At 40.5% G+C, this 15,830-nt stretch overlaps 1 protein-coding gene across 5 annotated transcripts in view; it reads right to left on the bottom strand.

The window, feature by feature from the left end:
* Positions 1-15,830, bottom strand: part of LOC126365817 (osmotic avoidance abnormal protein 3-like) — a 333,344-nt gene that overhangs the window by 156,296 nt on the left and 161,218 nt on the right. For 3 of the 5 annotated variants that reach the window (XM_050008410.1, XM_050008412.1, XM_050008413.1), the window contains one exon: positions 8,933-9,096. In XM_050008410.1, the coding sequence (XP_049864367.1) occupies positions 8,933-9,096 (164 nt within the window). Of the gene's footprint in view, positions 1-8,932; positions 9,100-15,830 lie in introns of all 5 variants that reach the window. The other 2 variants (XM_050008409.1, XM_050008411.1) reach the window with 1 other exon arrangement.

Genomic DNA, 15,830 nt, shown 5'->3' with positions numbered 1-15,830 from the left:
TGAAATCACACATGGAGCTAGTACCTCATCTTATGAATCGCGAGAGCCAATACAAAGACTTTGCTACTGCAAATCATGCACTGTGAAGGGCATAACATGCATAAACTGTAAAACAGTATACCATTTCATGTGTGTAAAGGTAGATCCAAGACAAAAACTATGGTGTTGCAGAAGGTGTAATGAATATGACCTAGACAAAGCACTACCAAAGAGCGACTGCAAAGTCAAAATTATTGCCATGTTGTTAAAAGAGGTACATGCCCTGAAATACAAATATACCAATGACAATCAATGTGAGTGTAAAACAAACAGTGATCTTGTAATTGATTATGATACTAGAACCAGCAGTAACAAATATGTTACCAACTGTAAAAAATGTGGGAAAACCACCAAAAGTGGTATAGCATGTGTAAAATGTGAAACAAAATTTCACTTTCGATGCGCAAAGGTGGACTGCTCATTGAAAGGAAATGAGATATTTATGAAAATGTGGAAGTGTAATACATGTAGGTCTACCGATATACTAAGAAGAGCCGCAAATATCCCGCTAACAAACAGATTTGAAGTTCTCGATGTAGACAGTAACCATGATGTTGTTGGAGCTCATACAGAACATTCTCAATCATCAAATGCTACAGTAACTCTTCCTGAAAGCACTACTGCTTCTGAACTTCAACAAGGAGATCTACAAATTCCATGTGATGCTGCTGTTCCTGTTCTGAAAATCATTAAACAAATTTCCCAAGAAGAGGTTAGCATCCTGTACACAGAACCAAGCAATCACTGTAGGCCAGTAGACCACCTACAAAGACAGTGGCAGGCTGTTTCTGTTGCAAAAGACGCTAGAGACTGTGTAAACTTTCCACCCTTGGAAAACAGATTTCGTGTCCTTGAGCATGTTGATGCTACAGGAAAAAAACATTAAAGTAGACTCACAAGTCAAGGTGCTTAACACAAGTAAGGTTAATGAAAGTGAAGTGAGTAATAGGTGTAGCAACAATATTACATCAACTGTCAATAGAAGTAAGTGAATAATGGGTGCAGTAAAAATAATACGTCAACTGTCAACAGAAGTAATGAAACCGAAAACCCCAAGAAAGCAAGCCACAGTTGCAGACCTAGGCCTGTGAAAATACATTTACATGCAGATAGTCAAGGAAGGAAATTAAGGGATATAGTTGAAAACAATTCAAGCCACAATAAAACCTAGCACAAAAATAAAGATGTTGTAGCAGGTTCTTCATCAGCAGAAGCTACGGAACTGGCAGTTTTTTTGGATGGATCAAATAATGTAGCGAGAAAAGAAGAAATTGCAGCAACTACAAAATACGAAAATCCTCATCTTTTCAATATCATGTCAGCATGATATTCCATCCTGGTCTTGTGTGAATGTTGAAGTGAGAAGAGTAAATGGAGAAATAAAGAAAATTTGTAAGTACTTTAAAAATGTCTGTTTTGTAAACAGAACTAACATGGGTACATGTTTCCATGGTCTCTGTCTGAATCAACTCGGAAAGAAGTATGTGAGTAATGAAATTATAAAAGTAGCCAATGAATTAGGCATAGCAAAAATCGATAGCTCTTAGTCAATACCACTTAGATTTATGGAAAACTCTTTTTTAGAGGTAGCAAAGAAGGGCCAAGACTAACAGGTTTGCCTAGATTCACACTGGATGACCAGATTAAAGATAAGAATAATATAATAAATGTCAGTAACACTAGAGAGAGATATAGCAATAATGACGATTGCCCACATAAAAAAAAAAAATACTAACCAACTTTGTCTCTCAAGATAGGTCATCTCAACATTGAAAGTATAAGTGGAAAACACGTAATTTTAAAGGAATTTGCAAATGAGAACTTATTTGATGCATTATGTTTAAGTGAGCACTGGTGTAAAGGAAACAAAATATCTTCTCATGTACCAGATGATTACCACATAGCAAACAGTTTCAGCAGAGAGCAGCACATTCATGGGGGTGTATCAACTTACATTAAGAAAGAATTAATAAATTGTAGTAATGAACTAGATCCAGGAATTCTGTGCAGTGAGATACATTATGAAGCCACAGGTGTATATCTGGATCATTTAAAAATTACTATTGTATCTCTTTATAGATCACCAGACGGAAGTCCACTAATATTTTTAGAAAAACTTGAGACTTTACTAAATTTCTTTCTTAGTCCTCAGTGGAAGAAATATAGTATAGGGATTGGTGGAGACATCAATGCCGCATTTGATGTAAACAAAGACATGCACACTGTAAATGAATTTAAAAATCTGTTACGACAATTCAACTTTATTTTTACAAACTGCAAACCGACAAGACAGTCCACTTATCTCGACAACATACTTACAAATGTCAGTAGAGACTTACTGTCTTCAGATGTAGCTATCTTCGATATCTCGGACCATGACTCAGTTTGGATAAAAATAGGTACAGATAGGTCTAATATGGACAATAAGGAGTTTAAAGAGCCTAAAATAGTCATCACAAGACCAATAGAACAAGAAAAATAGTCTAATTTCATGGTCTCACTCAGTAATTATGACTGCTCACATACGTTTAACAATAATGCCCAGGGCTCTGCCAGTACATTGTTCAACAGATTTTTTTCATTCTTTCATAAATGTAAAGTTATCCCTAAAAGTAACAGTAATAGACATAGGGATAAAAATCCATGGTATACTGCTCATCTAGCCAATATGAAAGGAGGTTGTTGATGTATAGAGATTCTTACAGACTTCAGAAATCTGATGTGGCTAAACAAAGATAGTCAAGGGCACAAAAGGAATACAAGCATGTTTTAAATGACGACAAGAAACAACATAACCTAGTCAGCATTGAGTCATCAAAAAATAAATTCGAAAAAGCATGGACTATAATAAATTCATTGGCCAAAAGCAAGCAGAAAGCTGAGGTAGAAATTTCAGCAGATGAATTTAATAACTACTGTATAAAATCTGTTAACCAAAATAGGGAAAGCAATGGGAGGCGACAAGAAACTGTAGCCTCATTAGATATCATAATGTAGACTACACTCTGAAAGATAAATTCCTTTTAACAGAAGTCACACCAGATATTGTTTTAACTACTGTAAATAATTTTAGGCCCTATAATAGTGAAGATATATATGGTATTTCTTGTAATATGTTAAAAAAGATAACTGGGCACTTAGTATATCCTCTTACTAAATGTATAAACAGATATCTAATTGAAAGAGTATTCCCAGATGTATTAAAATTATCCATGATAGTGCCCATTTACAAGAAAGGAGACAAAAATTACCCATCTAGCTATCGTCCAATATCTCTGACACCTACTTTATATAAAGTTTTGGAATCCACCATCAACTCCCGGTTGTGTGATTATCTGACATGTAATAACATTATTACTGAGGTGCAATTTGGCTTTAGGAAGGGCAGAACCACAGTCCATGCCATTGACTCCCTGATTAAAGAAGTGCTTAATGCTTATGAAGGAAAAAATTTTGCTCAGGCTACATTTTGTGATCTTAGTAACACCTTCGATGGTGTGGAACATATTTCACTCCTCAACAAACTAGTTTATTGCGGAATCACAAACAGTGAAGTCGACATTTTCGAATCTTTCCTCGGCAACCGTAAACAAATTGTTTGTATTGGTAAACAGAGATCACAGCTAGCTAAAGTTAAGTGCAATGTGCACATGGCTCAGTATCAGGACCTCTGCTATTTATTCTAATGACAAACGATTTACCATCTTACATAAATACCCACTCCATTCTCTATGCAGATGATACCACTTTTTTCAATATCAGCTCAGACATGGATGTGCTCCAAACTGTGGCAAATGACAGTATATCACAAGCATCAGTCGGTTTGAGCTAATGGGTTCCTGTTTAATGAGAGTAAAACTCAAAAGATTGTATTTAGTTTAAGAGACTTCATGGAAAGTGTTAAGTTCTTAGTTATTGTTATAGATAGTAAATTGACTTTGGAGCCACATATTACATACATTAGAGCAAGGCTGTCTAGAGTGATGTATTTGTTAAGGAATTAAAAAAAAAAAAAATCATGTATCTGCGGCCTATGTAAGATCGGCCTACTTTGCTTTTTTTCAAAGCATTATATCTTATGGGCTTTTAATATGGGGCAACAGCTCATACCTTCAGAAGAAAGAAATTCGAATTATCACAAACAGTGATAAACTGGCCCACTGGAAACCACTGTTTATCAACTTAAAAATATTAACTGTTGTTGTTGTTGTTGTTGTGGTCTTCAGTCCTGAGACTGGTTTGATGCAGCTCTCCATACTACGCTATCCTGTGCAAGCAGCTTCATCTCCCAGTACCTACTGCAACCTACATCGTTCTGAATCTGCTTACTGTAGTCATCTCTTGGTCTCCCTCTACGATTTTTACCCTCCACGCTGCCCTCCAATACTAAATTGGTGATCCCTTGATGCCTCAGAACATGCCCTACCAACCGATCCCTTCTTCTGGTTAAGATGTGCCACAAACTTCTCTTATCCCCAATCCTATTCAATACTTCCTCATTAGTTATGTGATCTACCCATCTAATCTTCAGCATTCTTCTGTAGCACCACATTTCAAAAGCTTCTATTCTCTTCTTGTCCAAACTATTTATTGTCCATGTTTCACTTCCATACATGGCTACACTCCATACAATTACTTTCAGACACGACTTCCTGACACTTAAATCTATACTCGATGTTAACAAATATCTCTTCTTCAGAAACCCTTTCCTTGCCATTGCCAGTCTACATTTTATGTCCTCTCTACTTTGACCATCATCAGTTATTTTGCTCCCCAAATAGCAAAACTCCTTTACTACTTTAAGTGTCTCATTTCCTAATCTAATTCCCTCAGCATCACCCGACTTAATTCGACTACAATCCATTATCCTCGTTTTGCTTTTGTTGATGTTCATCTTATATCCTCCTTTCAAGACACTGTCCATTCCGTTCAACTGCTCTTCCAGGTCATTTGCTGTCTCTGACAGAATTACGATGTCATCGGTGAACCTCAAAGTTTTTATTTCTTCTCCATGGATTTTAATGACTACTTCGAATTTTTCTTTTGTTTCCTTCACTGCTTGCTCATTATTAAACTGATAGTTCTGTAATTTTCACAACTGTCAACACCTGCTTTCTTTGGGATTGGAATTATTATATTCTTCTTGAAGTCTGAGGGTATTTCGCCTGTCTCATACATCTTGCTCACCAGATTGTAGAGTTTTGTCAGGACTGGCTCTCCCAAGGCCGTCAGTAGTTCCAATGAAATGTTGTCGACACCGGTGGCCTTGTTTCGACTCAGGTCTTTCAGTGCTCTGTCAAACTCTTCACGCAGTATTGTATCTCCCATTTCATCTTCATCTACATCCTCTTCCATTTCCATAATATTGTCTCCAAGTACATTGCCATTGTATAGACCCTCTATATACTCCTTCCACCTTTCTGCTTTCCTTTCTTTGCTTAGAACTGGGTTTCCATCTGAGCTCTTGATGTTCATACAAGTGGTTCTCTTATCTCCAAAGGTCTCTTTAATTTTCCTGTAGGCAGTATCTATCTTACCCCTAGTGAGATAAGCCTCTATGTCCTTACATTTGTCCTCTAGCCATCCCTACTTAGCCATTTTGCACTTCCTGTCAATTTCATTTTTGAGATGTCTGTATTCCTTTTTGTCTGCTTCATTTACTGCATTTTTATATTTTGTCCTTTCATCAATTAAATTCAATATTTCTTCTGTTACCCAAGGTTTTCTATTAGCCCTCATCTATTTACCTACTTGATCCTCTACTGCCTTCACTACTTTATCCCTCAAAGCTACCCATTCATCTTCTACTGTATTTCTCTCCCCCACTCCTGTCAATTGCTCCCTTATGCTCTCCCTGAAACTATGTACAACCTCTGATTCTTTTAGTTTATCCAGGTCCCATCTCCTTAAATTTCCACCTTTTTGCAGTTTCTTCAGTTTTAATCTACAGGTCATAACCAATAGATTGTGGTCAGAGTCCACATCTGCCCCTGGAAATGTTTTACAATTTAAAACCTGGTTCCTAAATCTCTGTCTTACCATTATATAATCTATCTGAAAACTGTCAGTGTCTCCAGGCTTCTTCCATGAATACAGCCTTCTTTTATGAGTCTTGAACCAAGTGTTAGCTATGATTAAGTTGTGCTCTGTGCAAAATTCTACCAGGCGGCTTCCTCTTTCATTTCTTTACCCCAGTCCTTATTCACCTACTACGTTTCCTTCTCTCCCTTTTCCTACTACCAAATTCCAGACACCCATGACTATTAAATTTTCATCACCCTTCACTATCTGAATAATTTCTTTTATTTTATCATACATTTCTTCAATTTCTTCTTCATTTGCAGAGCTAGTTGGCATATAATAAACTTGTACTACTTTAGTAGGCATGGGCTTCGTATCTATCTTGGCCACAACAATGCGTTCACTATGCTGTTTGTAGTAGCTTACCCACTTTCCTATTTTCTTATTCATTATTAAACCTACTCCTGCATTACCCCTATCTGATTTTGTGTTTGTAATCCTGTATTCACCTGACCAGAAGTCTTGTTCCTCCTGCCACCGAACTTCACTAATTCCCGCTATATCTAACTTTAAGCTATCCATTTCCCTTTTTAAATTTTCTAACCTACCTGCCCGATTAAGGGATCTGACATTCCACGCTCCGATCCGTAGAACGCCAGTTTTCTTTCTCCTGATAACGACATCCTCTTGAGTAGTCCCCGCCCGGAGATCCGAATGGGGGACTATTTTACCTCCGGAATATTTTACCCAAGAGGACGCCATAATCATTTAATCATACAGTAAAGCTGCATGCACTCGGGAAAAATTACGGCCATAGTTTTCCCTTGCTTTCAGCCGTTCGCAGTACCAGCACAGCAAGGCCATTTTGGTTATTGTTACAAGGCCAGATCAGTCAATCATCCAGACTGTTGCCGCTGCAACTACTGGAAAGGCTGCTGCCCCTCTTCAGGAACCACACGTTTGTCTGGCCTCTCAACCGATACCCCCCCTTTGTGGCTGCACCTACGGTACGGCTATCTGTATCGCTGAGGCACGCAAGCCTCCCCACCAACGGCAAGGTCCATGGTTCATGGTTCACTGTTATGAACATGTATATTTACACTACCCTACTGCATATAAAGAGCAACTTATCAGAATACCAGCGTAAAAGAGATGTACACTCTCATTGGAACCAGAAATAGTAGCCATCCTGACATACCTTACTATTGATTATCCAAGTCACTGAACAGCTATGAAGTGGTGAGTATAAAGATGTTTAACAAACTGCCAGTAGAATGGGTGGAATCTCCATTTGATTTATTTAAAGACAAATTATTCAGTTGGTTAGCTGCAAATCCTTGCTACTCACTTCAGGAATTTTATGAATGTAAAATATCATAGTGGTATCGGTTTGGAGAGTAGAGCATAATTTCTTCAACTGAGTAATTTATGATGCAATGTTTTCAAATTATTTGATTTTAAATATTGTATTTTATGAGAAACCAATAGTGACATATTGATCTTCAACCCCCAAATATATGCTGTATATCTTGTATATATGTAACTTGACTTTGTCAATTGCGGTAATAGCTAAACGACAATAAAATTTCATTCAATTCAAGGCTCATCTGAGCAAATGACATTCTTCCATTGCACCATAGTCCAGTTTTAATTGGCTCCATCCATTCAGCACTTCCTATTCCTGTCCTGTTACAGGCTTATCCTATTCTATCAGAGTCAGATCCAGCTGTGAAAACAGCCACATCATATACCAGCTTTGCTGCGGCCATTCCAGTTTTTTATGCTGGTATGACTACCGACTATCTGCCAACCAGGATGAATGGCCACCATCAAACTGTGACCAAGAACAAAGTGGTTCACTCTGCAGGACAAAATGAAGCTGAACATGACGTGCTTGATTTCAGTGACTGCTTCAAGAAATCTGGATCTTCCCCTCCACTGCCAGCTTTTCTGAATTATGCAAATGGTAGTTATGTTTACAACATATTCTCCATGCCTCAAGTTATCCTGGTCTCAACCTACAATAACCTACTACCCCACACCCTCTACTCAGCAGTTTCCACCCCTTATCCTGTCACCTATTCCCAATTCACACACCCTTATCCTCCTAATACACCACTCTCTGTCAATGCACCCATCAGCATTTACCGCTCTCTGCTCCTCTCCTTTTCCATCATCCACTATCCTTTCTTCCCCTCCCCACAGCCTTCTGACACTTCACCTGGCAGCCTTGACCTGTTGCCTTGTAGTCTCAGCATGCTCTTCTCTCCCCCCCCCCCCCCCCCCCCCATCTGCACCCTGCTACTATAAATCCCGTTTCCCTGCCCCACTCCAGATTGTTGCTTTTGTTCAATGGAACACTTGCACCCTGACCAGAGTGGCCAGAGACAGCATTTATGTATGCATGAAGTGTGCCTTCTTGTGTGAATGAGTGTGTTTTCTTTTTGAAAGCAGGCTTTGGCGAAATACTTAGTGGGTAACAGTCTTTCCATAGTGCCTGTCTGTAACTCAGTGTGTCATATTTATGATGAGTAGCAACCTATCCTTTTCATAATTGTTGCTATTACCAGGAATTGTTTGTCACTTATTCCAAAGGTGACTGGACTTGCTCAGTGTGTAATAGTCTTTTCATAGTGCATGTCTGCACTCAGCATGTCATCATTAGGAAGAGTAGCAATCTATCCTTTTCATAATTGTTGCTACTACCAGTATTTGTTTGTTCTGTTATCCCAAAGGAGACAGGACAACTGAAGACAGTAATTAATGTATGCAATCATACTGTAACATGTAGACTTCTTTATGTTATTTTATGTTAAACAATTAACTTACAAGAATGAGCATATTTTTAGAATTACAGAGGTTCATTGCCTACCTTAGTATTGTATCTCTTTGATTCCAAATTGTTTCTTAAATTTTGCATCTCTATTTCCAGCTTGCACTTAGAGACATGTTCTACTTCCCAGTCTTGTCTCATCTTATTTAGCTTTTGTTCATACTCAACACGCAACTTTTCTTTCTCTTCTTGAATTTGTTCATCTGCTACAAAATTAAATAATTTATAATTTGAAAATTGACTTTATAAGGTACAAAAATCAAAATACGAGAGTCCAAAACTACATTCACACTATGATTGTTAACATCTGGGAACAAAATGAGTAGTTATTTGCATCATTATATTATAGTGGGTGAATGAAATGACATGCTTCAAGAACTAAATAATAGTGATGTTACTAAAATTATGGCTATGAATTATATCTTGCGATGCTTGCATACAAGACCTTCTACACTTTCTTCTAGCACATGAAGAGTAGCAGGAATAGGTCTCTTAAGTTAGTCCTTCAACACTCACTATATGTAGTAGTATATGAAAGATTTCAGGATCTGAGATCAACAGCACTTTCTTGACCTACATATAATCCAGGGAAAATTTTGTTCAAATGTGTCGCAATATGTTCATTAGAAAATACAAGACTATATACACTCCTGGAAATGGAAAAAAGAACACATTGACATCGGTGTGTCAGACCCACCATACTTGCTCCGGACACTGCGAGAGGGCTGTACAAGCAATGATCACACGCACGGCACAGCGGACACACCAGGAACCGCGGTGTTGGCTGTTGAATGGCGCTAGCTGCGCAGCATTTGTGCACCGCCGCCGTCAGTGTCAGCCAGTTTGCCGTGGCATACGGAGCTCCATCGCAGTCTTTAACACTGTTAGCATGCCGCGACAGCGTGGACGTGAACCGTATGTGCAGTTGACAGACTTTGAGAGAGGGCGTATAGTGGGCATGCAGGAGGCCGGGTGGACGTACCGCCGAATTGCTCAACACGTGGGGCGTGAGGTCTCCACAGTACATCGATGTTGTCGCCAGTGGTCGGCGGAAGGTGCACGTGCCCGTCGACCTGGGACCGGACCGCAGCGACGCATAGATGCACGCCAAGACCGTAGGATCCTACGCAGTGCCGTAGGGGACCGCACCGCCACTTCCCAGCAAATTAGGGACACTGTTGCTCCTGGGGTATCGGTGAGGACCATTCGCAACCGTCTCCATGAAGCTGGGCTACGGTCCCGCACACCGTTAGGCCGTCTTCCGCTCACGCCCCAACATCGTGCAGCCCGCCTCCAGTGGTGTCGCGACAGGCGTGAATGGAGGGACGAATGGAGACGTGTCGTCTTCAGCGATGAGAGTCGCTTCTGCCTTGGTGCCAATGATGGTCGTATGCATGTTTGGCGCCGTTTAGGTGAGCGCCACAATCAGGACTGCATACGACCGAGGCACACAGGGCCAACACCTGGCATCATGGTGTGGGGAGTGATCTCCTACACTGGCCGTGCACCTCTGGTGATCGTCGAGGGGACACTGAATAGTGCACGGTACATCCAAACCGTCATCGAACCCATCGTTCTACCATTCCTAGACCGGCAAGGGAACTTGCTGTTCCAACAGGACAATGCACGTCTGCATGTATCCCGTGCCACCCAACGTGCTCTAGAAGGTGTAAGTCAACTACCCTGGCCAGCAAGATCTCCAGATCTGTCCCCCATTGAGCATGTTTGGGACTGGATGAAGTGTCGTCTCACGCGGTCTGCACGTCCAGCACGAACGCTGGTCCAACTGAGGCGCCAGGTGGAAATGGCATGGCAAGCCATTCCACAGGACTACATCCAGTGTCTCTACAATCGTCTCCATGGGAGAATAGCAGCCTGCATTGCTGCGAAAGGTGGATATACACTGTACTAGTGCCGACATTGTGCATGCTCTGTTGCATGTGTCTATGTGCCTGTGGTTCTGTCAGTGTGATCATGTGATGTATCTGACCCCAGGAATGTGTCAATAAAGTTTCCCCTTCCTGGGACAATGAATTCACGGTGTTCTTATTTCAATTTCCAGGAGTGTATGAAAGAAAATTGAAATTCTACCCACCTCTCCTTTTGAAATTAGGAAAATAATAAACTCAGTTAAATGTGAAAACTCATAAGGAATTGATGGTATTTCCATCAGACAACTGAAAGCTTTTTCATGGTGGATAAATAGGACTCTAAGCCACAAATGTAGTAGCTCACTGAGACAGGGCACTTCTGCTCATAGACTGAAATATGCTATTTTTAAATCATTGCATAAAAATTTGGGCAGGTGTGATGCCAACAACTACTGCTCAGTCTCACTTCTGATAGCTTTATCCAAAATTCTTGAAAAAGTAATGTATTCAAGAGTAGCTTCACATATTTGTAAAAATGAAGTAATAACAAAATATCAGTTTGGTTTTGAGAAAGATGTTTCAACATAAAATGTAGTATATTTTTCACTAAGCAAATATTAAATGCTCTTAACAACTGAACATCACCTACAGGGATTTTTTTGTGATCTCTCAAAGGCTTTTGATTGAGTAAATCATGGAATCTTCTAGATAATTATGATGATATGCATGGAACAGTGCACAAATGGTTTAATTCATATTTAACTGGAAGAGTGCAAAGCTTTCAAATAAACAGTTCACATAACGCACAAAAAATTAGCAGGTTCCTCAAACTGGGGAAGTATCAAGAATGAGGTCCCACAGGATTCAGTCTTAGGTCACTTATAGAAGGAAATTTCCACATGGGAAAAATATATTAAAACAAAGATTCCAAGACTTACCATGCGGGAAAGCACTGGTAGACAGGCACAATAAAATAACACACAAACACACACACAAAATTTCTAGCTTTCGCAACCAACGGTTGCTTCTTCAGGAAAGAGGGAAGGAGAGGGAAAGATGAAAGGATGTGGGTTTTAAGGGAGAGGGTAAGGAGTCATTCCAATCCCGGGAGCGGAAAGACTTCCCTTAGGAGAAAAAAAGGACAGGTGTACACTCGCACACACACACATATCCATCCGCACATACACAGACACAAGCAGACATTTTCAAGCATACGTATTACAGGTCATCAAGGACAACTTGGATCACTAATTGTCATTAGCAGCCACAACACATCCAAACAGTATGTGTATAGGGACAGCTGAACTGGTCCAGGAATGTCAGCTTAATACCACTAATGAAAAATCATATTCTGCTGTCACTTCAAACCGTCAATACGATCTCAGCTGACTGAAGAACAACATGGTGAGTGCTAGCTGTTCTCTGCCAATTTCTGGATGCTTTCAAACAGAGAAGACTAAGGAGCTCCTGATAAAGACGCCATATCAACTCTGGGGATCATCCACCTATTAGCCAATGTTCATATTGCATATGGCTGTCTGAATGATGGATAACCTTGGAGGAAGTCAATAAAATGCTGCAGTATGACATCAGTGAACCTTTAAAAAGTCCTTGATTCTCTACTGTTATTCTTGTGAAGAAGGAACTGTGGCATATCACTCTTCTGTGCTGACAACTGTTGACTGAGAATGAAATCACTGAAAAAGATTTCTCCCATTGCCAGGCATTGATGACACCCTAGACTGCTGGAAATGAGCACAGTATTTCTCAACTATGTACATGCAGACAGATTATAGCGAAATCAACACTGACAAGGCTGATCACCAGGAAAAGGCTGCCTTCAAGCTCATTAAGGCCTCCATGAGTTCAAAGTTGTGCTTTTTGGCTACGTAACACTCCAGCTACATCTGAGCTTATGAGTTCAAGTAAGTTCACACTGCAGGCACTTCCTGGATCTGAAATGTGCCTCTTTGCTGCCTAAGGAATGGCAATGGAGTCTGTTCCAATCCAAAGAAAATAAAAGCCATCACAGATTTTCTGACTCTTTGGCACATTCATATTGTGACAAGTTTTCTTAGAATGTGCTAGTATAGGACTTCTGTGCAAAAGCAAGTCCCTTGCAAGAACTGCTGTAAGGAGACAATAAGTATTCCTGGAAGGGTTAAAGAAAGATTTTTCCTTGTCCTTAAAGAGAATCTAACATCTTCCGCTGTCATAGCATTGTACGATGAGGATGCTGAGACAGAAATTCACACTGACACCAGCGGTTATGGGATAGATGAAGTTCTAGTGCAAATCAAGGCAGGTATTGAATATGTTATAGCTTAAGCGTCCAGAGTAATATCCCAGTCTAGTATGAACTACTCTACAATCAACCATATTAACAATATTAAATTTTATACACATATGCATTATTCTAAACGATGAACAACATGGATTCAGAAAGGGCAAATCTACCAAAACAGCAAAAGCTGAATTAATAACACTGGTAACTAAAGCACTTGATGAACAGAAAAAAGTCCGTCGTATGTTCCTGGACCTATCTAAAGCATTTGATTGTGTACGTCATTACATCCTATTTGAAAAGCTTTATCTTTATGGTATAAATGGGAAAGCAGCAGACATCATTAAATAGTTTTTGGAAAATAGAAAGCAGTGTGTAGAAATAAAGCAAAAAGTGAAAAAATAATATTACATGTGTCTTTCCAAATTATGAAATTGTTAAATATGGAGTTCCCCAAGGATCCGTCCTTGGTCCACTACTTTTCATTTTGTATGTAAATGATATGACCAAATCAGTATCCGATAGAGTAGTCATGTATGCAGATGACACTTCAATTGTTGTTACCAGTTCTACAACTGATGACCTGCAAGAGAAGACTTCGCTAAATATGAAAAGTTGAAACAACTACTTCAGGGAAAACAATCTCTTTATAAATGGAACCAAAACAAAATATATACAGATACTTGCAAACAAACAGCACACTTTGAACAACATCACAGTCAGGGTTGGAGACCTAGAACTAAAGGAGACAGACAGCTACAAATTTCTAGGTGTAACAGTGGATAGGTATATGACATGGGAGTATCACATAAATAACATGTGCAGCAAAATAGGTTCAAGCATATTTATCATGAGAAAAATGTCAAAGTTAGTAAACAGACACACTCTACAAACAATCTACTATGGACTAGTCCACTCAAACCTCACATATGGCATCCTGGCATGGAGAAATGCTGCAAATGTGCACACACAAAGGGTATTAAGATTACAAAAGAGAGCCGTACGATGCATTGCAAAAGTATCACCAAGATAACCCTGCAAAAATAAATTCAGGGAGCTAAAAATTTTAACAGTAGCAAAGGTGATGTAATTTACCAAACGAAAGTGTTGGTATGTTGACAGAGACACAAACAAAGACAAACACACACACAAAATTCAAGCTTTTGCAACCCACAGTTGCTTCATCAGGAAAAAGGGAAGGAGAGGGAAAGATGAAAGGATGTGTGTTTTAAGGGAGAGGTTAAGGAGTCATTTCAATGTCATTTCAATCCCGGGAGTGGAAAGAACTACCTTAGGGGGAAAGAAGGACAGGTATACACTCTCTCTCTCTCTCTCTCTCTCTCTCTCTCTCTCTCTCTCTCTCACACACACACACACACACACACACACACAGACATATGTCTGCTTGTGTCTGTATATGTGTGGATGGATATGTGTGTGTGTGCGAGAGTACACCTGTCCTTTTTTCCCCCTAAGGGAAGTCTTTCCGTTCCCGGGATTGGAATGACTCCTTACCCTCTCCCTTATATTAAAAACAAAGATTCCAAGACTTACCAAGTGGGAAAGCGCCGACAGACAGGCACAATGAACAAAACACACAAACACACACACAGAATTACTAGCTTTCGCAACCGATGGTTGCTTCTTCAGGAAAGAGGGAAGGAGAGGGAAAGACGAAAGGATGTGGGTTTTAAGGGAGAGGGAAAGGAGTCATTCCAATCCTGGGAGCGGAAAGACTTCCCTTAGGGGGAAAAAAGGACAGGTGTACACTCAAACACACACACACACACACACATACATCTGCACATACACAGACACAAGCAGACATATTTAAAGGCAAAGAGTAAGGGCAGAGATGTCAGTCGAGGTGGAAGTACAGAGGCAAAGAAGTTGTTGAAAGACAGGTGAGGTATGAGCGGCGGCAACTTGAAATTAGTGGAGGTTGAGGCCTGGCAGATATCGAGAAGAGAGGATATACTGAAGGGCGAGTTCCCATCTCCGGAGTTAGGATAGGTTGATGTTGGTGGGAAGTATCCAGATAACTCGGACAGTGTAACACTGTGCCAAGATGTGCTGGCCATGCACCAAGGCATGTTTAGCCACAGGGTGATCCTCATTACCAACAAACGCTGTCTGCCTGTGTCCATTCATGCGAATGGACAGTTTGTTGCTGGTCATTCCCACATAGAAAGCGTCACAGTGCAGGCAGGTCAGTTGGTAAATCACGTGGGTGCTTTCACACGTGGCTCTCCCTTTGATCGAGTACACCTTCCGGGTTACAGGACTGGAGTAGGTGGTGGTGGGAGGGTGCATAGGACAGGTTTTACACCGGGGGCGGTTGCAAGGGTATGAGCCAGAGGGTAGGGAAGGTGGTTTGGGGATTTCATAGGGATGAAACAAGAGCTTACGAAGGTTAGGTGGACGGCGGAAAGGCACTCTTGGTGGAGTGGGGAGGATTTCATGAAGGATGGATCTCATTTCGGGGCAGGATTTTAGGAAGTCGTATTCCTGCTGGAGAGCCACATTCAAAGTCTGATCCAGTCCCGGGAAGTATTCTGTCACAAGTGGGGCACTTTTGGGGTTCTTCTGTGAGAGGTTCTGGGTTTGAGGGGATGAGGAAGTGGCTCTGGTTATCTGCTTCTGTACCAGGTTGGGAGGGTAGTTGCGGGATGCGAAAGCTGTTTTCAGGTTGTTGGTGTAATGGTCGAGGGATTCAGGACTGGAGCAGATTCGTTTGCCACGAAGGCCTAGGCTGTAGGGAAGGGACCGTTTGATTTGGAAT

This window comes from Schistocerca gregaria, chromosome 4 (genome assembly GCF_023897955.1).
Source record: "Schistocerca gregaria isolate iqSchGreg1 chromosome 4, iqSchGreg1.2, whole genome shotgun sequence".
NCBI lineage: Eukaryota > Metazoa > Arthropoda > Insecta > Orthoptera > Acrididae > Schistocerca > Schistocerca gregaria.
The sequence above is the reverse complement of the archived record's forward strand: the minus strand, read 5'-3'. Positions and strand labels throughout refer to the sequence as shown.